The 27,961-nt window shown below is 49.5% G+C and overlaps 1 protein-coding gene across 12 annotated transcripts in view; it reads left to right on the plus strand.

Moving 5' to 3' along the window:
• The window catches only part of MYCBP2 (MYC binding protein 2), a 3,160,061-nt gene that overhangs the window by 1,028,305 nt on the left and 2,103,795 nt on the right, over positions 1 to 27,961 (plus strand). For all 12 annotated transcript variants that reach the window (XM_069639721.1, XM_069639717.1, XM_069639718.1 and 9 more), the window contains one exon: positions 17,456 to 17,539. In XM_069639721.1, the coding sequence (XP_069495822.1) occupies positions 17,456 to 17,539 (84 nt within the window). The remainder of the gene's footprint in view (positions 1 to 17,455; positions 17,540 to 27,961) is intronic.

The following is a 27,961-nucleotide window of genomic DNA, read 5'->3' on the forward strand; positions in this document are numbered from 1 at the left end:
TCCCATTGCCAACCTCCTCCACCTGTCAAGTGAGACCACAGCCGTCAAGGACTACGGCCACTCCATAGTGGACGAATCAATCGACCGGACACTGTTGATTCACACTAGGGATCCCCCCCCACCACACCAACCGCATATCACACCACTTGAACGGTGCCATCTCAAGCGCCCCTGCAGAGGCCCTTCAACATTATAGGCCACCCCAGGGGGGCATGCCCACGGTCCCTAATGCCACTTCTGCCACCGAGGCAAGACGCTACCACGCCTTAGGGTCCAGACCATCACGGTGAGCGGCAGAACCACACAGTCGCACACTGGGCTGAAACAACCTCTGAGAGCCCACACGATACTTCCCCCCAAGGGGAGCTACTGATACGCTGCATTACCTGGTGAGGCCAGGCAAAGGAGAGATGGCCGCCGCCAGGAACAAAGCCAAGAACGCTACCCTAGACCCCTTCATAACACCCAAGCCTCACCCCACTGCCCAATCCACCCCGAAGAGCTCAGCAAATCACGATGGCCCGGAAGAAGAGGCCAGGCATAGCCAACTGCTCGAGGCGATCGCAGCCCTGAGAACATTTATCGACACGAAAATAGGGGAGGTTAAGGCGGATTCCAACTCATAAGGCAAGACGCCCGCAACTTAACGGAGCGCGTAACCACCATTGAATCCTCCCAGAAAGACATTTCAGACGGGACATCGTCGCTGCAGAAAGAGGTTGCAGACTTAAAACGCAAAGTGAGCTCCCTGGAGGCGTGGTCCGAGGAAGCAGAAGGGCGGGCCAAACGAAATAATATCAGGATTCTGGGCATACCGGCGGGGACAGAGACCATGGACCCGACAGCCTATGTAGAATCCCTAATACAGCAGGAAATAGGGGCATCGAACCTCTCACAGGGTTTTGCCATAGAGAGAGCCCACAGATCTCTTCAGAAGAGGCCTCCTCCCGGATCTTATCCCCGCCCCATCATCGCTAAGGTTCTCAACATCCGCGATCGTGAGGTGATTCTGAAATTCTCAAGAGATGGAGGAGAAATAGAGCGGGGCAATTCAAAGATCACCATATACCCTGACTATACCCAATCGGTGCAGAGAGCAAGGAATTCCTTCGTTCCGATCAAGGCCAGGCTGAGGAAACTAAACCTGAAATACATGCTGCTATACCCCTCACGATTGAAAGTAATCCATAAAGGGCGCGCGATATTCTTAGAGTCACCAGAGGCAGCTACCATGTGGATGGAACACAACAACCTGGCTGAGGTCCCCACGGAACCCACATCTGAGAAACATAACGAAAGCAGCCAAGGTTGATCGCTTAATAACACGGCCGGGGCACCCAAGCCACTTGCATCGCACCCTAAACCAGAACGAAGCTACACTATCACTGAAGCAAAACTACTAAGTGAGAATGCTAAACGACTGCGGGGCTTGCCTGACATCCCGCCCATGGACACAGACCACGGACCCACTGATGACCAGTGCAGGCCAGCTGCCTGCACGCACCCACTCGCGCCAGAGACCCGGTTTAGGTCAGACAGCGCGAGAGCCCCCGAGCACTGCACTCCGGTGACAGAAGCTGGGTGCGTTAGTTACAGTTACTTTTTTCAAGTTGTTATCGTTTCGACTGTCCTACCTCAGATGAACAATGATTGGCCTGGTCTGGACTCCGAACCAGAGGCTGGGTCTGCCCATCCCACACAAGCGGAACAACATGCATCACATGATGCGACGCATATGACACAGGAGGAAGGGGAGGCGCTCCCCGCAACGAGGAACCCACTCACGCAATGGCAGCAAAACTCAAGTTAATCACATGGAATGTTAGAGGGATGGGAACATACATACGGAGAAACCGAATATATTCATACCTGAAGAGAAAAAGAATATCACTGGCCCTTCTTCAAGAAACGGACCTAACCAAGGAGGCCACAGACAAGATGGTGAACTACTGGGGGGGGCCAGGGCAACGGCGCATCCTTCTCAAAGTATGCAAGAGGAGTCTACATGTGGGTGAGTCCAGAAATACCGTTCCAACAAATGGGGGCCGAACTGGACAAAGAGGGAAGGTATGTAATAGTGTGGGGCATGCTTGAGAACTCCCCACTGTGCATAGTAAACTCATACTTTCCTCATCACAACATACCCTCTCACATCAAGGAACTATGTGCCAGATTGCTGCACTACAGAGAATACACGTTCATATGGGGGGGAGACTTCAATTCCGTCATGAATGCTGAACTAGACAGATCAGTAACGCCACGCATACCTAACAGCCCTTCCCCAGGGCCCCTCACCAAGATGGTGGCAGACCTACACTTAACCGACATTTGGAGAGACCTCCACCCCTTCGACAGGTCATACTCATTCTATTCGGCTCCCCATAACCTCCACACCAGGCTAGACTATTTCTTCATCGCCAATGAGCTAACCCCACAAGTAGAATTGGCAGAATACATGGGCAGATCAATATCGGACCACTCCCCTCTACTGCTGCAGCTCTGCTTCAAGGGCCCTCGCCCACCCATCCCGATGTGGCGCATGCCAGTAGATGCCCTGACCGACCCAGCATTCAAGGGAACCTTAGGAGAAAAGCTAGAAGAATACTTACTGATAAACAAGGGCTCAGTCGAGAAGTGGAGCACACTCTGGGAGGCGATGAAAGTGGTGACAAGGGGAGAGATAATCGCCGAAGCTGGCGGGATCAGGAGGCAACTACGCAGGGAACTAGAGGCAGTGGAGGAGAAAATCAAACAACTCGAAAGTGACGGTCCATTGACCACTGAAAAGGAATCGGAACTGAAACCGATCAGGGAAGACTGCAGGGCGGCATGGGAGAGACTCTCAAAGTTCGACTTTTCTGTCCGCACTCTGAAGGCCCACAGGGAAGCAGATAAGCCGGGCAGAATACTCGCATGGTTATGCAGAAAGGAACACCCGAGGCAAGCCCTTAAGGAGATCAAAGACAGCAAGGATATGACCCGCAGGACACAACAAGAGATCAATGACACCTTCACGGATTTCTATAATGACCTATACGCTCACAAGAACGAGATCCCCGCGGCAGACATAAGAGACACCCTGGCCGAAGTAGGGCTACCCAGGCTGAATCAAGAACAACGGGACAAACTGGGAGAAGCTATCACGATTGAGAACATCACGGATGCGATTAGATCCCTTTCCACAGGCAAGTCCCCCGGGACAGATGGCCTCATCCCAGAATTCTACAAAGCCTACGAGGAGACCTTGTCCCCTGTACTACATGCAGTATACACGGAGGCATATGAGTCGGGCACTCTTCCCAATTCCATGAGAGAAACCCTCATCGTCCCAATGCTCAAGCCAGGCAAACCAGCCGACAGGTGTGATTCGTATCGCCCATTGGCGCTCCTAAACTATGACGGCAAAATACTAACAACCATATTGGCTAAGAGGCTCTCGAGGGTGATCGGATCTCTGGTGCACAAGGATCAGAATGGCTTTGTTCCAGGACGAAACACCACTGCCAACCTCAGGAGGCTCCAACACATAATAGCACAGACGACCGAAAGCGAGGAAGACCTAGCAGTACTCTCACTGGATGCCATAAAAGCCTTCGATTCTATTTATTGGGAATGGCTGACAGAGACTCTGAGGGAATTTGGGCTCGGGGAGCACTTCATCCGCTGGATCAAGGTCCTCTATAGCGACCTAGTAGCAAGAGTAAAAACAGGCGCTGTGGTATCAAGGGCCTGGCCCATCCAGAGGGGCACCAGGCAGGGATGCCCGCTCTCACCAATGCTATATATCCTAGGACTGGAACCAGTGGCAATATACTTTAGGAAGCAGTTCTTCGACGCTGGCATTAGCATTGGTGGGTCGGACAACATTATCTCCCTATACGCAGATGATGTCCTCCTATACCTGCGCGACCCCCTGGAAAACGCCCCGATTGTACTGGATGTCTTGGATAACTTCGCGAAATATTCGGGGATAAGATTCAGTAGACGGAAGTCATGCTCGTTCCCACTTGCAAGGCTAAAGGGTAAACCTGTGGAGGAGCTTCCTGAGATCGGGATCCGTTGGCAGGTGGACACCTCTCGATACCTAGGCCTGGACATCACACACACACCAATATCCACCCACAATTCCAACACGGAGGCTGCAATGAGCGGAGTACGTAGATCCATACAATTCTGGTCAAAGCTCCCGCTCTCCATGATGGGCAGAGCTGCAATATCCAAAATGATCATTCTCCCCAGGTTCCTCTACTACTTCACCAACGTGATATACTACATCCCCCCATCCTTCTTTAAGAAGCTAGAATCCCTGATTAGAGACTTTCTTTGGGGACGAGCTAGGCACAGACTCACGCTAAATGTCCTCACACTCACCTACGCCGAGGGCGGCATCCAACTCCCCGATTTCCAAAGGTACTTCTTGGCGGCTCAATCGACACATCTAGCAAAATGGCTTTCAGATGAACATGCAGCAGAGCTGAATCTCTTATCCCAACCCTCCTCACCGCTACACCCCAAAGAGTTAATTTGGAACACTCGAGCAGGGCCGCCCAACCCACCCATGATACTAGAGGTGGGGAGACAGGTATGGAGCAGGGTGAGATCCATAGTCGGACTACAACACGCATACACACCCGACATTCCCATGCTGGCGGACATCTGCAAAACCCCCAGCGATCTAGCAACGATGAGGAGATGGGAGAGTCACGGCCTTTACACATGGGAGGACATGTTCTGCGAGGGACTCTTAAGGGACTTTGACTCACTCCAAGAAAGGGACGGACTCCCACCAGGCCAATTCCTCTGGTACCAAAAAGTGAAACATGCAGCCAAAGAGAACTGGGCCGAATGGCCTGAGGAGCCAGAGACACATGCCCTCCTGAGGGAAATATACGAACTCAGCGACGGATGGAGACCGACATCAAGGTTGTACACCCAAATAAACAACAGATCCAATCCAAAGAGCGCAAGGCTGAAAGAAAAATGGGAGACAGACCTGGGGACCGAAATCACAGAGGGCGAGTGGTCGAGAGCCCTGATATACCCAAAGGAGATATCTAGGAATGCCAGGTTTAGACTGATCCAACTGAACATACTCTACAGAACATATATGACCCCACACAGGATATCTACGTTTAACAACACAGCCGACCCAAAATGTCCCTGGTGCTCCTCAGACCTGGCAGACATGATCCACATGTTCTGGACCTGCCCCAAATCTCAGAAACTCTGGCAGGCCGCCGAACAAACCTGCAGGAACGCTGGCCTAGAGACATACGAGTGGACACCCAAGGAGTGCCTACTGGGCACTTACCCGAGACTAACTAAAATCAAGCACCTGCCGAAGCTTATGGACATGGCCTGCGTGTTAACCAAGAGGACAATTGCCATGGCCTGGAAATCCCCAGCAGGCCCCAGGTATGAGCCCTGGATCAAAGAGATGGAAAGGTGGACCACGGCTGAAACTAGAGCCTGGGAGGAGGGGAACAGACGGGGAGGCGACGACGTGAGCAACACGCTAGAGGCTTGGAGGGCCCTCCTGAGAAACATGATCTTTTCAACGACCTATAAACCTCCTTGAGCCTGTCCCCCCCCGAACCCCAGAAGACAACAGGCAGCAGAGAACAGCCCATCAAACCTATGTACTCAACTTTGTCGCCGCCCTGAGTGGGCAAATGCAGAGAACTGGCTCCGGACCCATGCCCCTAACCTAGAAACAAGGAATATAAGGCCCTAGTACACGGTGGGGCAGTCGATGTTATTTTGTTTATTTATTTGTTGTTACATTTCTGTAAGATTAATTGGCACACAATATATGCATCAGACGATACAACCCAGAGTAGTTGCTCAACAGTTTTCTTTTTCTTGTGTATGTATATTTATAAATGCCAATAAAAACATTTAAAAATAAATAAGACAGATACACAAGCGGTTCTAAGACATTTATTCGCTCATGGACCTTCTCACATCCCACCTCCTTCTCCTTCTTCCACCGCTCGCTAATCTATGCACAGCATGTGATCAAAGCAGATTCCACAAGCCTCAGAAGGGATCCATTACTCACCGTAATCGTATTTCTGATGCTTGTATCGGCTTAGATTCACATATGACCCACCCTTCCTCCCCTCGGAGAGAAGGCGCATGGATGCTCATGAGCTTGTCTGATACTTATCTGCTTGGATACATCTGTACTCACGCTACACCTCATGTCAGAAAAATAATCTGAGGGACCTCGACGCGTGAGGGATCATGGGTACAGTGGACGTCACACTAGGGATAGTATTACTGGCACGCCCTGTCGACGTCCCTTTTTGATTTTCGAAAACAACTGTAATACTCTGTAGCTTCCACTAGATGTCGGCCTATGCACAGCATGTGAATCTAAGCAGATGCAAGCATCAGAAATAAGATTACGGTGAGTGATGTATCATGGGTACAGTGGACGTCACACTAGGGATAGTATTACTGGCACGCCCTGTGTCGACGCCCATTTTCGAGTTTCGAAAAACAAGCTGTAATACTCCGCAGCTTCCACTAGATGTTGGCCTATGCACAGCATGTGAATCTAAGCAGATACAAGCATCAGAAATACGATTACGGTGAGTAATGCATCCCATATATCTCCATTATCTTTGCATATGGAAGTGTTTCTTTCAACCATATGTATGCTACAAGTTTGTTTTACCTTTCTACAGTCCTCTCTCTCCTAAGATGAGCCTGACAGCTCTGTATTGCCAAGTAAAGAGCATTATACAGTCCTTTGGGTGGACTTAAGAAAATATTCCCTGACATTGGGCTTCAATGGGGTCTCTGGTAATGGCAGTGGGTCTTCCTCACATTCTAGAGTTTCTATGGATCTGCTGCATTTGAGTCCAATGATCTAATTGGATGGATGGCCGCTCTCGAGTTTGCCTACAAGGCGTAAGTGACTGAGTCTTAATAAGCTAGCTTGGTTAATAAGTATATTCCTTTAGAGTGGCTGAGGTGTAATTCCGTAATAAAGGGCTGCTGACAGAAAATGACTATAGTTAAATGAAGGCTCTATTCCTTAAGTTTGGGGTTTTGGAATTTCCTTACCAATACTAATAGTTTAGAGAACAAAATAAGGAGCATGTAACATGGGTAACCTACTTAAATGACTCGCTAAACAAATGCAAATGGGTTTGTTGACAGCTGCATAATGACTTTTGAAGTCCTAATCAACTTGGTCATGTTGTAACACCCCCATCCCCCAACCCACCCCCCAGAGTTGAAGCAGCATCTAAATCTCTAAAGGAGGCAACAATACTCCCTGGTGCTCGGGGGTAAGTGGGGTGTTCTGGGAGGCAGCCTTCTCTTCGGACTGTATGCCCAGAGGTATTGAAGCAGAAGTTGCCATAGTGTACCTATGCGCCTGGGAATAATAGTTTGCAGATGAGTATATGAACTGCTACTTCACAGCTAGTGTGCTGGTTGATGGCATTGAATCCATTGCCATCAGGAACACTGGCCAGTTGCACAGTGTCTGTTTCCACTTTAGTAAACTCAGAGGAGCTTGCCAGAGCTTCCCTGGAGTCCTACTGAACTGGCTGGTGGTCCCTCATGTTCCCGGTAATGCCTCAACTCCTCTTAGTTAATGGGAGAGTATGTTGGGGTGCATGCGAGAGTTGAGAGGTAGGTCCCAGGGGGACTTGGATTTTGTGGGGGATATGCACCTTCCTCCAACCATTAGTTCTCACACTTGAAAGGCTGGCCTAACTAAGAGTAAGCCTAAGGGGAAATCTAAGGCTAAGAAATCAAAAAGTGGAGAAGACTCCTACCCCTAAGGGACCTGCCACTTCTGTTGCAAAAACTGACCCCATTCCTGAACCTAATGCGGAAGAAGTGGACGTGTCTGAGGTTTTTCACTCTGAGAGGCGGTGGGAACTGCAGAAGTTACTTGCACAAAGTGGTCCCTTTAGGGCAGAAACTTAGCAAGGAAATGAGAGCCCATCTCTTGAAGGCCTAAGGAAACAAGCCGGCTCCTGGCTGGAGGGTTATCTCCCTGGGAAGCACAGGATTGTGTGTGTGTGTGTGTACATATATATGAGTGTGGGAGCCCCTCTACTGAGAAGGCACATGGGTCAAATACCCTGTTCGATGAAATGTATTCCACTCTGGAGGATCTGCACGTTTTAGCTCACTGCACCCTTCACGGACTAGAAATATCCATGCATATCAGTCTTTGTCCCACCCGCAAGGGCAGTCTAGCACCAAAATGCTAGGCAATCCTCCTCTGAAAAAGAGTACATCAGCATTCTCAGTAGAAGGGCCCCCACACTCATTTGATACTCTTGGAGCCCGATTCTCAGCTTGGTCTTAAGTACCGAAAAGGTTGTTAAAAGGGTTAACCTTTTCGGTACTTAAGACCTATTCTGAAGGTGGCGCATTCTTCCGAGGTCTGTAGGAATGCGCCACTTTTGGAATACATGTGGTGGTTGCTAGGATGGGTTGGAAACCAACCTAGCAACCGCCACATTCGTTACCTGGCTTTTTAGAAGGGTATTCTTGTGGCACTCCTCCAGTTTTATATGTGCGCTAAAATCGCGCACACATACAGTACCATTTTGGTGCCGTTCTACTGGAGGAGTGCCACAAGAAGCCTTGTTTGCTGTAAGTGTTCATATACACCCATGTGGTGTATATAAACCTTCATATACACCAAAGTGTTCATATACACTGCACGGGTGTATATGAACACTTTCATTTACACCAAAGCAAGCAGCTTCAACATTGTAGTCTGCAACGTTGAAGCTGCTTACTTTGGAGTAAATGAATGAACACTTTCATTTACACGGGTGTATAGGAAAGTGTTCGTATACACTGGGTTCTCGGGAGCATTTTTGTAAAATAACAAATGTCGTTATTTTATAAAAATTGAGCCGAGATGTCAAGATTGCGCCAGTTACATCTAAAACGGGCGCAATCCTGAAGGTGCACTGTGGTGCACTGCGAGGACGCCCCGGCCCACTTGAGAAGACTGGTGGAGCCTGGGCGTCCTCATTTGGCGAAGTGAATCGTGCTCTTTATCACGTTTACTGCGCCAAGTTATGAATTGGGCCCTCAGTCTCCCTAGAATTTACGTTACCCCGCAAACGTCTTTAGAACTGATATTAACTTAGTAAGGGTAAAATATATGAAGCACCGAAGGGAGTCGCCTATCCTCATTGAAATGAAGAACCGATCGGTCTCCAAGTATTTTGGATGTAGCGGATTTAGCGCTGAATATGTGCATTGGTTTTACCAAAAGCGAATAAGGAGTGTCTTATTTAATTTGGGGGTGGCTGTCCTTTAACACTAATTGAGGTCTGGGGCAGTATGCACATGGGGGAAACTGCGTCCCCTGCACACTTTCTAGATGGCATAAAGCCTAGTTGAGTTAAACAAAGTTTTGAAAAATCTAGTGATTCAAAATTTTTTAACAGTTCATAAAGAAATTCAATAGATCATTTTGCTTTTTGAGAATACAAGGGTCTTCTCCTTTTTATTGATTTTTTCTGTGATGGCCCAACGCGTTTCGAGATTCATATTCTCTTCATCAGGGGCTTAAATTTTCAACATAACTTTCACAAGCATCTATAAAGACCATATATAGAAAGGAAATTACATGAGTGTCATGCTAAATTCAAAAGAATGTTTTTATGACATTTTTCATTCAAATAAGTTTTTTATCCAAATTCAGTTTTTTTCTTTTCAAAAAAATATTTTTAGCAAGAATAGTCAAGAGATAGACAACAAGTCCCTAGTGTCCTTGGATGTCTGATGATACTGAACTGTGAAATAATTTTGGTAATAGACACTTATTGGTATCAGGAAGAAGTTTTAGTATGGGCAGAGCTGTGCTAAAAAATGGCGGTTTAAACACACTGTGTGACCAGTAACATGATACTCAAATTAGATGTGGTGTTTTTAGCAACTGCCTAATCAATGACCATTGTGGATATACATGATGTAAGCATTCTGGGAGAAACTCACCCCTCTTCTAAAGGTCTGAAGAAGTGGCTCTATTACAGGTGAGGGAAAGGGGTTCCCAAGTAGCTTCTTTACTGAAGTGGCATCTGTACCGAATATTAGCTGATTCTTGTCTCCTAAGGGAGGATGTGCATATTAGAATCTGAGGAACTGGTTAAGAACATGGGCATAAAGTGGTAACCCCTGTATAGACTTACCAATTGGGAGTATCGAAATGGTCCAGTAGCGGCTATGCGGTCAGGAAGCGCTGCTTTCCGACCGCATCTACCGCGAGTGTGTTTATATATGTAAAAGTGGTCTGCATGACGTCACTCACGCATGCGCGATGTTACTCGCGCATGCGCATGTGGCGCCAAAATTGATACCGTCACTCGCGATTGCGCGCGCGGTGTCATAGCGACGGAAAGTAATACAAAATGTAGAGTGATGGAACAATTGTATTTTCTGAGGCCATAGGGTTGACATTTGTACAAGTAAATGGCTGCGCCACTATAAGTGACGTACATAATTGCAACGCAGACAATGTGCGTAAAAACGTGGACCTTGGCATACTGAGGTTGTAATATGATGAGGTTGTAATATGATGTATTTTAGGATTTTAATGCATGTACATTTTGTAACAAGTCTGCAAGAAGTTGCTTTGATGCTTCTAAAAACAAACAGCCGCTGCCCTGGAGGCGGATTGCAAAATGTTTTCAAGGAGGACGAGCATTCGCAATGTCTCTACTGCCTTCATGAGGACAAGACGAACGTGGAGAAGGACTGTGCGTTCTGCAAGAACCTTTTGGAACGGACCAAACAAGATTGTCGTTCCCGCCTCGCCGCCTGGCTGGAGAAGGGCACAGCAGGTGAAAAGGCGAAGAAGTCTGAGCGGTCTTCTAAGTCCTGTGAGGGCGCCCCGGCGACGGGGGCCCAACAGAAGGCCGGGCACCGGGAGCGCCGAAAGGTCGGGCTCTTTGGTTGCCAAGCAGGGTGCTACTTGCCTGGCACGTTCGGCCACGAGCCAGCCCCCTGGTTCGGGGAAGAGGAAGTCCGAGAACCCGGGTAGGCCGCTGGAGCGGACCCGGTCGATCTCGAAGGGGGAGCGAGGCGCTGACCCTCCCCCCAAGGCGAAGGCCCAGGACGCACCTAAGGTGGTGAGGGCTTTGATCCACCCAGCTAAGGCCTCTACCGAAGTGGTCGCTGCGACCCTGGCGGAGCCAGCTGAGACTACGCCAGTGGAAACGGCCTCTGGGCCCAGAGTATCCCTGCCACCACAGAGAGGGAATCCTCTTTCCAGCCCATCGCTAAGACCCCCGTGAAGCCCCCGGCGGAAAAAGAAGGGGGGGGGGGCGGCGGTGGGCATTACCGACTCGGAATCAGCCTCTGAGGAGGAACTGGTGGAAACCGAGAAGGGCCTCAACGAAAGGTCCATAGGCCTCAACGAGAGGTTCATAAGCCTCAAGGAGGGGTTCGAGAAGGTTCGATCCCAGGGGACGGTTCCCGCTGACGTGATCGAAGATGGCGATGATGACGACGAACAGGGCCCAGTGGAGCGGCCATCCCGTCCGTCGCAGCCATTGCCCGAGCCCCAGGATAGCTCGGCGGCCATTTTGTTGGCAATCCAATCGTTATGTACCGTGATAAGGACGAGATTACCATAGACCCCGACGGAGGAGCCAGAACCAGGCCCGTCGGGAAGCCCTCCGAACAAGCAGAGGCGAGTCCACCCCGCTCCGCCCTCCGTGCCTGCGAGACCGGTGGACCCCTCATCCCCCTCGCTGGACCCTAGAGAGGATATGGCGATGGATACAGCGATGGGGACGGACGATGACGGCGGCGATGACACGGCGGACATTCCGTCGTCACTCCCCCCGCAGGCGTCTCCAGCCGACGAGGTTGGCTCTTTCCACGCCATGATAACCAGGGCATCCGAGCTCTTCCAGCTCTACCCTGAAGAGCAGAAAAAGGAGGGGTTTCTGTACCAACGACGAGAGGCTAAGAGGAAGACGGTCCTTGCGGTGCCTTTACTCGGCGACATCTGGGACGAGGGGCTTGCTGTCCTCAAGAACCCTTCCACGGCATCCGCCAAGAGGGACAGGTACGAGAAGAATTACAGAGTCCCCGATGCCACCCCCTTGTGCCTCAGGGCCCAGCCCACGCCGGACTCTGTCGTCTCGGCAGCGGCTAAGAAGAAGGCAGCGGGCGCGGCGGCTTCAACTTCCACTTCACCGCCACACAGCGAGGGCAAGAAGTTGGACTCTATGGGACGACGAGTCATCTCGTCGGCGGCGACAACGATTAAGGCGGACAATGCCTTAGCGATCGTAGCCCGCTACCACGGGGAGCTCTGGTTCAGCTCCCCTGCTAGACTTCCTGCCTGATGACAAAAGGGCGGATGCCCTAGAAATTCTGCAGGAAGGCGAGGTGGCGTCGGATCACGCCATAACGGTGGCAACGGACATTGGCGATACTGGATTTCGCCAACTGGGCAACAGAGTTTGCCTCCGACAACGAGGATGGCTCAAGGCGACAGACTTTCGCCAGGACATCCAGGCCAGAGTGTTGGACATGCCGTTCGACGGCAACAACCTTTTTGGTAAGGCAGTGGATGAGTCTCTACAGGCCATCAAGACCGACTCGGAGACGGCCCGGGCCCTTGGGGTGCTCCAACAGCGACGGCCCTTTCGGAGCTCCGGAGGCAGACAGGGTGCCTCCAAAGGATCCAGCGGTGGTTCCTCCACCTACCGCCAGGCGGCCCGCTCTTCCTCCCAGGAGGCCTACAGAGGTTGCAGCAGGCAAGGGCGATCCCGCCGTCGTTGCCAAGGAGGCCAAGGCGGCAAGGCCGCCTCCAAGCAAGACTGACCCGACCGGGTTGTCGAGGCCCCCACCGAAGCACCCCGGTGGGAGGCCAGCTGACGAAGTTCGTCAGAGTCTGGGAGTCCATCTCCACCGATCGTTGGGTGCTGGACACCCTGGCCAACGGGCACTTGCTGAAATTCCAAAAGAAGTGCCCTCCCGTGGCCAGGAAGGAGAATCACGTCCCTCAACAGCTGTTGGAGGTAAAGGCGATGCTCAAGAAAGGTGCCATCGAGCTCGTCCCCAGCAGGCTCCGGGGCTCCGGAGTGTACTCAAGGTACTTCCTCGTCAGAAAGAAGACAGGCGGTTGGCGCCCCATCCTGGACCTGCGTCTTTTAAACAAATACATCAAGGCGCAGACATTCAGGATGGTCACCCTCCAGCACGTGCTGGGACAGCTGCAGGAAGGCGACTTCCTATCGTCGTTAGACCTGCAGGATGCCTACTTCCACATCCCCATTCTAAAAAGGCACAGGAACTTCCTCAGGTTCGTGGTTCAAGGACGCCACTACCAATTCATAGCCCTAACGTTCGGATTAAAGTCGGCACCCAGGGTTTTCACCAAGTGCCTGGCACCAGTAGCAGCGCGGCTGCGCCTGCAGGGGATCCACGTCTACCTCTACCTGGACAACTGGCTAATCCGGGCGAGGACAAGGAAACTCGCCGTCGAACATATGGCGAGGACCGTCCGGTTACTCACGGAGCTGGGGTTCGCCATCAACTACCCCAAATCCCACCTGGTTTCATCGCAAGTAGCACTGTTTCTGGGAGCGAAGCTCGATACAGTGGGGGTATTGGCCTCCCCTTCAGAGGAGAGGACCAAAACCATCCTGGGCAAGGTGCAGCACCTGTTAGCCACGGACGTGGCCAGGGTGAGGTCCATCAAGCCCCTTCTCGGGATGATGTCCTCATGCATCTACCTTGTACCCCTTTGCAGACTTCGGACGCGTCCTCTACAGGAGTTCCTCGACACCCGCTGGTTTCAGGCGACGGGCTGCTTCGAGGACAGGATCCCCCTCGACGAGGAGTTCCGTCGGGCGATCCTATGGTGGGGCACCCGGGCTCACCTCACTACAGGCACGGACTTTCAAACCCCGGCGTTTCAGGAGACGATGACGGCGGATGCCTCTCTGGAGGGTTGGGGGGCCCACACCGGAGATCTCCACGCAAGAGGCCTTTGGCACCCGGAGGAGAGGTCTCTACACATCAACATCCTGGAACTCCGAGCAGTGTTCTGGGCGCTCAAGTCGTTCCTTCCGTCCCTCAAGGACAAAGTGGTGAGGATCTTCTCCGACAACACCACCACAATGTTCTACATAAGGAAGCAGGGGGGCACCAGATCCCCAGCCCTATCCAAGGAGGCCTAGGATCTGTGGCACTGGGGCATCGCCCAGGGGATGTTTCTGGTTCCCTTCCACTTGGCAGGAATAAAAAACACCATCGCCGACTCACTCAGCAGGGAGCTGCGCTCGTGCCACGAGTGGGAACTGCGCCAGGACCAAGTGGATCGACTCTTCCAACGATGGGGCAAACCCCAGATCGATCTGTTCGCGACAGCGACGAACTCCAAGTGCCAGAGGTTTGCCAGCAGGTTCCCACAGCCGAGGAGCATGGGCGATGCTTTCTCGTTCCCTTGGGACGGCCTGTTTCTATACGCGTTCCCTCCGTTGCCGTTGCTGCTCCGCCTCATCAACCAGCTCAAGAAGTCCAGGTGCAGGATGATCCTCGTTGTACCGGCGTGGCCAAGGCAGATCTGGTTCCCGGACCTTCTGGACTTGTCAGCGTCCCCACCAGTCAAGCTGCCGGCAGACGCGGATCTTCTCTCCAGAGAAGGAGGCGCCATTCTCCATCACGACCCACAGCTGCTGAACTTGCAGGCCTGACTCCTGCGGCACAAGAATTTGGAGGGTACGATATACCGGCTGATTGCAGAGAGGTTCTTGCAAAGGCCAGGTCGTCCTCAACTCTCAAGTGTTACGGTCATAAATGGAAGAGGTTCTCTGTCTGGTGCCGTGCATAGAAGATTAACCCTCTGCAGATTACGGCCCCTCAAGTACTGCCGTACCTACTGTCGCTGGCCAAAGCTGGACTGGCTCACGCCTCCATCAAAATACATCTGGCTGCCATCTCCCGATATACCAGGACTACGGGACGGGCGTCCTTGTGGTCTCATCGCCTGGTGAAGGAATTTATGAAGGGATTATTCCGATCGTTTCCGCCAGTGAAGGCTCCTGCCCCGGCGTGGGAGCTTAATGTGGTGCTGACCAGGCTCATGGGGGCCCCATTCGAGCCTATGCATTTGGCGCCTTTGAAGTTCCTGTCAGGGAAGACTGCGTTCCTCGTGGCCATCACCTCCGCACGACGAGTGGGAGAGATCCAGGCCCTATCTTGCAAGCCCTCCATACTTGACTTTTCATGACACGAGGGTGGTGCTGAGGACGCACCCCTCCTTCATGCCCAAGGTGCCGTCAGACTTCCACCTCAACGAGCCCTTGGTGTTACCAGTGTTCTTCCCGTCGCCTTCGACGCCGGCCGAGAGGACTTTGCACTCGCTGGATGCAGCTAGAGCGCTGAAGTTCTACGTGGACCGCACAAAGAGTTTTCGGAAGACGTCACAGCTGTTTGTGAACTTTGGATCTGTGAATCAAGGGAAGGCTCTCTCGAAGACTTCCATTTCCAGATGGCTCTCCGGCTGCATCATGCACTGTCACTGGTTGGCAAACTGACCGCTGCCCGGCAGTCCGAGAGCCCATTCGACCAGAGCGATCACTGCTACCACGGTGGTGTGCCCCTGCTGGACATCTGCAGGGCTGCTATGTGGAGGTCGACGCACACCTTCACAAGATTGTACTGCGTCGATCGGGACTCCAGGGAGGAGTCCAGGGTCGGCCAAGCAGTGCTGCGCAACCTGTTCGCCTAAGGTCAGCATGGTGAGGAGGTAAGAATTGCTTAATGTTGAGTTTTGGATGTAATGCTTAATGTTGAGCCTTTGCCACCTCCCGTGGTTGTGCATGTGTGTACTGCTATGTATTCTTTTATTCATGAGCATGTGAGTCCATGCCAGACCCCATGCTGGAGAAGGAACAAGTTACTTACCTGTAACTGTTGTTCTCCAGCATGGATCTGGCATGGATTCACATGCAAACCCTCCCGCCTACCCCTCTGTGGTTTTTCACTTGGTCATACTGCCACTTTGCGTGCTACCAAATCTGAGGATGGCTGCCAGGGGCGAGGTTTAGGGTGAGGGCAGTCATTGGCTGGGGGCAGTATGACCCAGAGAGCATGTGAATCCATGCCAGACCCATGCTGGAGAACAACAGTTACAGGTAAGTAACTTGTTCCATTCTGGTACACTCAAATGGGTAGAAGTAATCCAAAAATGAACTGATTGCATTGAAGCCGGTTCTTTAGACTTTGCTCTGCTGCTCTTAAATGGGCGCTCTAACAGATTGTTTTGTTTGATAACCTCCATTCGCTCCTAAAGACAGCGAGCATAGATGTAAGAATGCTACACAACTCCCAGAAGCTAATCCTCGTGGCTATCCATATTGCTCTTGTCTGCATGCCCTGCCTGGCTGCAGTTGGCAGTGCATCTTATAAAGAGGTTACAGCAGTTTGCGAACGTGACTCTAGGCAGGTAAGCCCAAGCACAGTGATGTCACATGTCATGCAGATGACCAAACGGAAAACATTACTAAAACACACCAAGGGAAACCGCATAGTGTTCCCACACATTTGCGAGCATGACTGCCTCCCATCGCCTTTTCTTTACTGGTGTCTGGCTGCCTTCCGTAGCATTCTGCCTGCAATGCCGATTGTTAAAAATTACACCTACATTTCAATTGTCTTTGCACTGACTGAGCAGTTGTCTACCTCCAACTTGCCACGTTAAAACTATGAGGTTTAGGATGTCAAAAATGCCACACTTTATAATTTATTTTAAATTTATTGAGCATTTGTTAGGCGCCTATACAACAGAATGGTGTATCCAGGCACCACAAGGCACGTGGGGAGGGAACAAGGTGAGTAAATAACCGTGGCAAAACATTGAATATTCCTACATAATGGATTTAAGCTTAAACCTATCGCATTAAAATGATTGTACGTCTGTTAAACTTTTCCGAAAATGTGTGCAAACACAGGTTATAGTAACATTTCTTTTTCGTTGAGGTGTGCAAGATAGGCCCCTACAAGGGGGTCCTAGTTTGTGGGCAATTTCACACACTTTGTCAGATATTGTATTCTTGTCACTGCTTACATAACATGGTTCCAGTGAACACAGGACTGGTGTGAATAAAATCACACAATAAACAAACGACAGCCTATATAGCATGTGAAAGATAGGAACGTCAAACACTCCATCTAACAACGTTACAAGTTGGAGAGCTAATAATCAGTTGGCCAAGATCTCCGACCATTTTGTAATGCTGGGAATCTGTAATCAGTATACCGATCTTCTACCATGGTGAGACGACGCTGATGCTCACTCCCCTAACTCAATAGTTTGGCTTTGTTTGAAGCATTGAAATAGGAAGTATTTCACTGTGCTTCATGGTTTGTGGGAAATGTTTGGATAGTTGAAATATTATTCAGTGCACATTATCCCTTTTAATTCTATTTCTTTTTGCAGGGTTGTATTTCAGTTCAAAAGTTCAAAGAAGTCCAACAATGGCACAGATGTTAATGCTGGGCAGATACCGCAGCTATTATACAGGTAACTTTTCCTTTTTTGTTGTTGAATATTTCTTTATTTTCAAACTGCATATGATATATGAACATATTATATGAATACAGCAGTGCCAAAAGATAAGTGAAAAGAAAACTTTTATAACTCTGGTTTTTCATGTAATTATACAGTATATACATCTAAAAAACCCTAAACCTGATGTAGATTACGCTCCTTTACCTCTCATTTACATTGTGTTTTATAAAACAGTTAACTTATTAAGATCACCAAATGTTTCATTTAAATACTTTTGTGTATATCGGTATGTTAGTATACATTCATAACGTTTAAGAAGTTTCCAATGTTCCCTCAACGTTGCTGACTCAAAACTGTGAGAAGGTTCCAAAGTTGCCCTGAAGCGTGGACCTTAGGAACTGCACTCTTGCATATGTATTTGTGCAGGAAATAATGGGGAACCCTCACTAGAAGAAAATATCACATGTTTTAAAGAACAAATAGTTTATAAAGAATGCTCTGTAGGAAATTCAATCATTAATATTGTATTCTCCTTGTGCCACATTACTCTTGTGATTGTTTTTTGGATGATCCGGTATGCAGTTATGACCAGCTGTATCTAATTGAGGCCATTTTGTTTTTACAAATTGATGACAAACCAGTACAGTTGTCTCGTGCTAGCATTTTTTTGCCCTCTAAAAACTGTCTCCAGCAAGAGGGCGTATCTACATATTTGAAGTTTCTTAATATTCCTTACTGCCATGCCGGACTTCCTACCCTTTTTCAGGGAAGAAATGCACAATCCACTGATGCAGACCCCTTTAGACCACTCCACAGGTTGGAGGAAGGTGAGTTCCAGTGACGGTCTCCGCATATAGGCGACTACCGGCGTCCTTTCAGTCGCAGTCACAGCAGCTGCTCCAGGAACGGTATGTTTGAAGGTGGAAATCTGGAATTCGGGGAGAAGGCTACTTGTGGCAAGGGCTGGCGACCACTAAGGTTCCGGACTTCAATTCAGAACAGTGACTGTTCTGGCAAGGTAGGTAGGCCATGCGTGTGCTGGTCAGACCACAGGGCACTCCAGGAACACTTCCAAAGACTCTGAAGGGCTAGTTCATGAAGGCGTTGAGACTTGTTGGACCCACAAGTCCAAGGGCTGAAGCACCGCTCAGGTTCACTGGCGGTCAGGCAGAGGAGCAGGGCTTCACTGGGCTGGACACTGGAAGAGATGCTGCACCACTTCAGGAGTAGTTGTTGGGTCATCAAAGGTCTGCTCTTCTTTGAGGGATTCTTAGCCCCAGCATAGATCTGAGGAAGCTACAGAAGTTCTCCTCTTATCCAAAATCCATGCTGGAAGCAAGTACAAGCCCACCAATGCGAAGGATCTGCACCATTCAAACAGCTAATAGTTGTCCAGTCGGGGACAGCTTCTGTTTCCACATGTTAGGGAGAATTATCAGAAATGTGTTAATTCCCTTCGACCTTAGAGACCCCGAGCTCTTTTGCTGGACTTTAGGACTTTTTATCTCTCATGCAATTTTAATGCGATTTAATTTCTGTGTTCTTTTTTACTTTGGAGTCTGACAAACTCCATAGGCGGCATTGTTACATTGAGTCACACAGAACCTTCAGTGCAGTGGCCCAGGGAAGTCTGACAAACTCCATAGGCGGCATTGTTACATTGAGTCACACAGAACCTTCAGTGCAGTGGCCCAGGGAAGTCTCTTAGATTTCCCAAAGGTTTAAATACCTTCTCTTGGTGAAACTACTGTTTCCAAGAGCAGTGAAGTGAAATTGACTTTACTTACATTTTGTAACTTTCTAGACCCAGCACACAGTATCTTACAATAGGATGGTTGAGGGGTTACTTAGTATCCCCTTTGTCTAGTTTCTCATGTAACATTTTTATGTTACCCTTCCTACAGTTAATGGCTGGTGGCAGTGGTTTACTTTTTACTACCATTGTGTGTTTTACCATGGGCTGCGTTCGCATCCACGGTAAGGCACCCATGAGTGTTCCCATTTCGTCAAAATGGCCCGGTCTCCTTTTTTCGCCATTTCTGGTCAGGAAGGTCCTTCTTGAGATTTACTCTGTGCGTCAAACCAGCTTTGGGCTCTTTGTTAATTTTGTCTTTGGCGGGATTCACGAGTGAAGCCCACCTCTGGCCCCAGTATGTCTGGCAGAGGCAGGAAGTGAGGAAGGTGCCCGAAACTGTGTTTAATCCCCTTTGTTACAGGAATGTACCCAAAGGTGATGGTCCGGCTGGCTGTCCGGCAAGGACAGCCGCCCTCCTGTGTGATTGACATCTAGGCTGGAATTAATGGGAGAAACCTGCATAAAAGTCAAGGCTTTTTGGCTTGGAAGGCAGAGTCGACCACTGGACGAAGGAATCCGAAGAAGAACTTGGAAGAGACACCTGCTGCAACTACTGGACCGTTGTTTTGCCCGGTGAAGCCCTGCTGCTGTGCTGAATCTCTGAATTCGCCACGACTGGAGAAGCCCTACAAGGACGACTTCTCTTTGAGTTGGTGGGACCAATCAACTCCAAAGTAAGCCCGTCTGGACATCCTCTCGATGCTGGTTGCATTTCCACTGCAGTTGCTGCTGGAACCGAAGAGCCAGGGAGAGGAACACCAGATTGTGTGTGTTGCTTTTAAGTCGGACCCGAGCGCTAGGAAGAGCCTCCGTTCATCCCTGATGCAGAACTGACGAAGCCTGAGCCACCTCAACAGAATGCCATACCCCAGAAGCAAGGAAAGTCTGAAGTGGTATCCGAGATCCGCAGTGTTGCTATTTGCCGTCAGACGTGAGGAGGTGAAACACAGAAGAACTGCTGAATTGAAGTTTGGTCATTGCTGCCGCTGACGTCCCATTGCAGAGCAGGAGTCCCCAGACGTCCTCTCTTGTCCGCACGACTGAGGCCCAGGAACAACAGGATCTGCAGAGCTGTACAGGAACAGACGCCAGCTAGAACCATTTCTTCTAACCAGAGGTACTTTAAAGTCTAAGAGAACTTACCTCTTGCTGTGTAACCTTACTTGCTGTCGGTTGAGACCTGTCTTGGTTGCCTTGCAGAGTTGCTAAAGCGTTGCCCTTCACAAGCCTCCCAGCTTGTGGCCCTTCAAGTGTCCTATTTTCTACAAACATTTCTACAAACAATGTGCAAGACTTTTTACCTACCTGCAAAAAAGATCTTCAGCTCCCCTTGACGTTTTGCAATTAACATTGGCTGTCCTGGTAATTAACATTGGCTGTCCTGGTTCCCTTAGAGACTCCTCTTTACCTCTGACTTAGTGCTTTGGAAGGTGTTGAAAAGTACTTGCCTGTTTTTGAGCTATTTGTTAATCTTTGTTTTATAAAAAAGGGGGGGTCTGGGAAACTCTCTACCAGCAGGAACACAGCCCATTAACTTGTTCTTGGGTGGATGGCCCCTGGGAGAGTCTCAACCAAGTCTTTAGCTCACTGTTCTTTTCACAGAGAAGAAATTTCCCCACATATCCGTCTTTGTCCTGCCCAGGGGCAGTCAAGCACCGAAATGCTAGGCAATTCTCCTCTGAAAAAGAGTACCACAGCAACCGCATACACGTGTTTCAACCTTGTTGGGCATCATCAGTGAGGTGAAGCTGTGTCTCTCTAAGAGCAGTGAGCAAGGGGTCCACGTCTGGAGTCCCCTGGTAACTTAGGGTGAGACCCAAAGTTACATGGTGAGGCCCAACAAGGCTGAAACGCATGTATGGGGTTGCTGTTGTTACTCTTGTTCAGAAGAGAATTGCCATAGCATTTCGGCGCTGGACTGCCCATGTGGGCGGGACAAAGACTGATATGCAAATGGATATTTCCCATATGTGAAAGGTACAGTGAGCAAAAAGCAGATGGCTGCGAACTCTCAAAGTGGTTAATAACCACTGAACAGGTTATCATGCCGTGTTCTTTCGAGTGAGGGGTGCCTGCTACCTTTTTTCAACCTTTGTTTTATTCCTCTGTTCTATCTTTTTCTCCTAACTCAGTATTACTCTGAATGTACCAGTGATAAATCAATGTCCACAGTGTCCTAGCTATTTAAGTCACCTGAGGGTGAAGCAAGTGTCTGTGTGGCCTCCCTAATGGGTGTCATCTGATATAGAGAAACTGAGTGTGTTTTGAAGTATATGGTTTGCTCCCTTTCTGAGGAAGGCTTATATAACGGACTGAAATAAATTGTTTTATCAAGAAACCTTGAGTGTAAGTGTTTATTTGGATAACTGTGCTGTAAAACTCTGTGTCACAACATTACTGCTCACATTGACCCCTCTTGAGATAAGCCTGGCTGCTCGACCACACTACCAACCTGTGTAGTTCAGACTTATACCAAAGGTTGGGTCCCTATTGCCAGGAGGTCAAGGTTATTGTAGTGCACCCAAAAAGGGTACTGCTTACAATCTTGCCTAACACCACGTCAGCCTCAATAGCAGTTGTTCTGGCACCAGTGATGTGAACTGCCATTTCAGGGCACTAGCCACGTTTAGTAGCCATGCACATTAAACACGAATGTGCACACCAAACGCAAATGCAGAAACTGTAACAATTTAACTGCTGCCACCAGCTTGTCTTTAGGCATCCTATCTTTTTACGGAAAGGATTTTTGGTTACTTTTTTATGTAAAAAGATAGTGTGATAAAATTCAGTGCAAAGGTGATACTTTAGGCTTCACTTCCCTTAAAAAATTCAGGCCAGGATTTAAAACAGAGCAAAAAAAGTAGTTTCAATACTAAACTATGGAGGGGAAAGTTGCAAAATGAAAATATTTAACAGTTCCCCAGAATCCAACCCCACATTTGATTTGGAAATTGCTCTTAACAGCTTGAATAAAGATGCTATCACAAAGCAAACAGGCGGTTCCAGGAGCACATTCTACTAGAGGTAAAGAAGCTACAGCACCTCTGGCAAATATTTTGAAAGCAGCGACATGGTGGTTGGTCCTTAGTTTTTGTCAGCGTTACTACGTAGACTAATGCAAAAACTGATGCCAAAGTAGCTCATGCATTTTTTTCTCATAACCCACCGTTTGACGCTGTTAGGGAACATTTTGTTTTTGTACCTTTCCCTCCATCGATTTCTATGATTCTCCTGCATGGCGTCTTGCATGGATTCACATGCTCATGAATATTCCCTGTCGTCAGGCTGGGAATCCTCGGTAAAAAGAAAGCCGTTTCGCTTTAGACTGAAAACTGCTAGTATCCTCGATAACCAATCATTGTCCTTTGGTTCACACTGCCCCAGCCAATGACACTTGTCCTCCTAAGCTCCACACTTGGTGGCCATCTTCAGACTTTTACTGCCCATTTTAGTGTTGAAAGTCCTCTCACTTCGCTCCTTGAGAATTGTGACTTTTTTGCTATTTATGGATATTTTCAATGTTTTTCTTAAACCTTTTCCTCATTTACCATCATGCGGTGACTACCAGCAGCCGCGACCCGTTGCCGGCGAAGATTGTATTTACCATCGTTAAATCTTCCCTCAGCGAGTTGGCCAGGCTGAGGCATGGGCCTACAACTCACCTCGACTATTTCTGGTGTGGCCAATAGAAGTCTTTTGAGGGCCTATCGGTCCTCTGTCCTGAAGACCATTTGTTGAGGATTGGCACCTCTCCACCCAGACCATGATGACGATGGATGCGAGATCTGCTGTGGCTTCCCGGTGAAAACCGAGAGGGATCGCTACCAGAGGTTGGTAGCTTCGTTCAACCAGGAGAAGGCCTCTGAGGCGGCCACCGGGTCCTTTCATGCCTCATCAAGGACCGGCAGGTCCCATGAGCATGCTTCCTCTGAGAAAGAGGTTGAGGTCTTTTGAGGATGCTCCTTCTGAGGGATCCAAAAGAAGGCAAAACATCACGCATCTGCTCCCACGGAGGTCGCTGCTGCTGCAAGATCTGGTTCGGGAAGGGGTCGCATCCCGTCGCCGGCATCATCCAGTCTACTGGCTGGTGGGTTGCATTCCATGAGGAATCCCCTAACCACTTCCAAACACAAGTCTTCTTCCAAGGAATAGTCATCAAAGGAGAGACCTGCACGGGGCCCGTCCATGACTCCCTCATCTTTGTCACGGTCGGCTACAAGGGCCCCGTCGACGACAACTTTGTCTGCCAAGACACCAACTCGTCATCGGCCTCTTCTTCGATGACCCCATCAACATCTGCTCCCCGTTTGTCAACAAAGTTAGGCAGTGACTGCCTTTTCTACATTCACGATGACGCAGAGGGTGTCTTTGCCTCCACGGCAATACCGACCACGACGGCAGCTGCGCCAATTTTGCAAATCCTCATCATCGCCTCCTTCTAAAAGAACTCTGGCAGGGTGAGGAAGTGGCTGCCTCCGCTAGACTTCCCGCTGAGACCTTTGAGGGCGTCTCCTCAAGCTCCTGTGGGGTCTCCAAGAAAATCTCCACAAATCTATAGTAGGTCTGAGGAGGACCCATCTGAGTATTTCTACTCAGACTATGAAGGGGCCCAAGGGCCCATGTTCCAAGAGGGATCTCCACGCCAGGAACCCTACCAGCCGTTTGTCCCTCCAAGGCCAACTCCATTCCCGGCTGCACTGTTCGCACCCCAACCAGCACCCAGGGCTATGTCACTGGACATCCTCACCACCCTGCACACCTAGCTTGTAGAAATTCAACAGAGGCTGCCTGCTGCTCCTGCAACTGGGACGACCAGCAGTCCTCCAAGGCCTCCGACCAGGAGCCCCCTGCCCCCATCCACCAGGCCAAAGCATCAACCAGCGCCGCGCCCTAGGATCTTGACTCCAGTGGAGGAAGAGCCACTGCGTACAGACACTGGCACTGACCCAGATATCACGGCTACTCATACGTGCGAGTATGAAGATTATTTCCCTGCAGACGGGGAGCCTGGGTACTGACGAGCCTGCCAGGGCATCGCCCCGGATGAAATTGGCTCCTTCCACGCCATGATCTCAAAGGCATCCAAACTCTTCAGTCTGGTGCCGGATTAAAAGGAGAGGTTTCTCTTTCAGCGACATGAGTCCTCGAGGAAGACTGTCATGTTGGTTCTGTTGTTGGAAGGCATCTGGGAGGAAGGATTGGCCCTTATGAAGACGCCAAGTACAACACCCTCTAAGAGAGACCGCTGGAGAAGAAATCAGGGTCCCAGACTCGGCTCCCAGGTGTCTCAGTTCGCAACCTTCTCCGGACTCTGTGGTGTCGACCACCGCCAGGAAGTGCTCGTCCAATACCTCGTCCTCTTCCATGTTGCCTTGGACCAAGCGGGCAAGAAGCTAGATGTGGTTGCCAAACTGCAGCGTCTACCGTCTAAAACACCAATGCCCTCGCCATCCTAGATAGAACTGTGAATGTAAGCATGTGCCACAATTAGATGGAATACTCTGCTTTAGCCAGCGTCACACCTAGATAGGATTGTGAATGCTAGCATGCGCCACACTTGGATGGACGTAGATTGAGTGGTCAATTTTAGCCCGCCCCGCACCCAGATAGTAATGTGAATGTTAGCATGTGCCACACTTAGATGGAATACTTAACTTAAGCCTGCGTCACACCTAGATAAGATATTGAAGATTAACAATTGCCACACTCAGATGGAATGGTGAATGATAGCTAGCACCACACCTAGTCTTAACTGCAAGGACAGCAATGCCAATTAACCAATCCACTAACAACTTCACCCCTCTGCATACACCTCTCAAACTGTAGCCAAACACAACCACAAACCTACAGCACAACAACCTGCACAAACTTCACTATACTGCAACAACAAAACAAACCACACAACAGCACACGATGACTACCGACCGTGAAACACCCCAATTCCAGCCAAAGACCCACCGGGCTGAGGCTGCCAACAGCACATCACTGCTCTCTCGCACTTTTCTACCTTATTCCCACTAACCTGTCCCTGCCGTTCCGTTTTTTCAGAGCGCCAGTGGACCACTCCGGTGGTGATAGTGCATGGTACAAATATCCTTTAACATTAACATCCTTTCTCGTTAAGATAAGGACCTATGGTACAAGCTCAGGCTGATACTGGATTTCTTTCCTGATGACAGGAAAGCTGAGGTGCTGTCCCTGTTCCAGGAGGATGAGGTGGGGTTGGATCGTGACATTACGGTGGTGCTGGACAAAGCAGCTGGAGAACGGTGTGGCCCTGCAGCGCCACGGATGATTGAAGGCCACGATCCTTCGAGCAGATGTGCAGTCCAAGGTCGTGAACATTCCTTTTCATGGAAACTATCTATTCGGGAAAGTAATGGCCCAAAATGTTGCCCTTATAATTCTGACGGCCGAAATTCTGACTCTTACACTACCCCCTATCGTCAGCCTACCAGTCCTAAGGCAGCAGAGGCCTGTCCACAGGCCAGGATGCAGATGCCTAAGCAGGCCTGAACTGGCCACGGATCTGAGCCCCCACTTCGCACTCCAGTGGGAGGCCGGCTTTTGATCTTTGTTGAACAGTGGAAACACATCATCACAGACAAATGGGTGCTGGACCTTCTTCAGAAAGGGCACGCCTTGCATGAATTCACATGGAAACCCTCCCTCCTTCCCCCTCAGTGGTTCGCCTTGGTTCATACTGCCTTTTTACATGCTCCACCAAATCTGAAGATGGCCACCACAGGTGTAGCTTAACTGGGCGAGTGTCATTGGCTGGGCGCAGTATGACCCAAAGCACAATGATGGTTACAGAGGAGACGTGCAGCTTTCAGTCTAAAGCAAAACTGCTTTCTTTTACTGAGGATTCCCAGCCTGATGAGGGGTAATATTCATGAGCATGTGAGTCCATGCAAGACCCTTGCTGGAGAACAGGCGTTAAAGGTAAGTAACTTGTTCTGACCCCTTTTTGTTTTTTTGCTTGTTTTGAAAACATTTCAGACTTTTTGGTGGTAAGTATATCATTCCGCTTTACTCCCCTTGCCTGTTTTGCTGATTCTTATGGGGCAACAGACTAGTCCCTAAGACTTTCAGTACTGGGTGACTATGCCTCCCTTTATGAATTTGTGTATTGTTATAATTGCACATATCAACTTACATTGAAGTGAAGTTAAGAAAGTGGTATCCTTATATACTTTTTTTACCTAATGGCTTTTGGGTTACTTTTATATGTGCCTAAGACAAGCTGATGGCAGCTGTGATATTTTTACAATGTTTGTGTTTTTGCCTTATGCTCTTTTGCAATTACCGCAAATAGCTACTAAAGGTTTCTAGCACGCAAAGATGGCCATGCCGCAAGGTTGTTCACTCATTTTCTTTGGCCATATTCTTCTTTCTATCTTCTCATGTCAGGAAATGCCTCCTTTGGAAATCCCTTTCCTAGGAAAAGATGTTGCTTTTGCAGGCTAATGTGTGTTGTGTGTGTGAGAGCAAGAGAAGGGCGCTGGGACTGCTTAGTCCCAATCCACAACTCTGGTGTCGGTCTGTTGCTGAGCAGCTGTGATCACCAGTGGTTATTGACGATCAGATAGCCACTGGCCATTTGAATGGTGCAGATCCTTGCCATCGGTGGGTTTGGGATTGCTCCCTGCCTCAATCTTGGATAAATGGAGGGTTTCTACAACTATTCATCAGATTATGGTTGGAACAAAGACTTCTATGAAGATGAGCAACCCTCTGACTCCTGCTGCTGGCCAGCATCGACTCCAGTGTTGCCCCAGTGAAGCCATACTCCTCTCTTGATCTGAATAGAACCTTTGTTGGTGCTTCGACCCCATGACCGGTGGGAACAACCAGACTCTACCCCTGCTCTAGGATCTGTGCATGCTGAACCTTCGGGAGTACCCCTGGACCAACCAGTGGACTGGCCAGTTCTCTCCTCGGCTGCCTTGCACCAGCCATCGTCGTTCCGAGTAGTGCCTTGGAACTTGCCAGATCTTCAGCTTGTGTTACAAGTCGCTTGCTCCTGCATTATCAGCCGTCTCACTCAAGGAAAGCTGTGTTCGCCGCTGTACATTCGTCTGTCGCCGCCTAACCATAGAAACCTTGGTTGGATCTCGTTGTCTTCTTGTCCCTGAGGTCTCTCCCATGGAAGACTTTACTTGTCTTCGTTTGGGTCTTTAACTGGAAGATGTCTGTAACCCATTCCTGTGCACCGTGACCAACTGAAACTAAATGCTGTTAAATAAAGCAGCTCTTCTATCTAGATCACCCTTGTGGTAGGAACAAGAATAGAACCACCAGTCTGGAACTTTCAACTGTGGTATCTGGAGAACTCCGAGCCTGGGGCTAAGTCTACTTTGCTGTTGACTCTCCCCCTGTCTCCCTCAGGGTATGTAGGGTGTAAAGTCCTCACCCTAAACTCCCTCTAAGCTGACATTTGGTGGTGGAACCTTGGTTAAGTACCCTTTCCTAGGCATACCATAGTTTGTTGGATTTAGTCGAGTACTTACCTGAACTTTACTTGAAATTGTATCTAACTTTGGAACTATTTTATTAATCATAACTACTGGCATTTC

The sequence above is a fragment of the Ambystoma mexicanum genome, chromosome 7q (assembly GCF_040938575.1).
Source record: "Ambystoma mexicanum isolate Mex_15411 chromosome 7q, UKY_AmexF1_1, whole genome shotgun sequence".
NCBI classification, from domain to species: Eukaryota; Metazoa; Chordata; class Amphibia; order Caudata; family Ambystomatidae; genus Ambystoma; species Ambystoma mexicanum.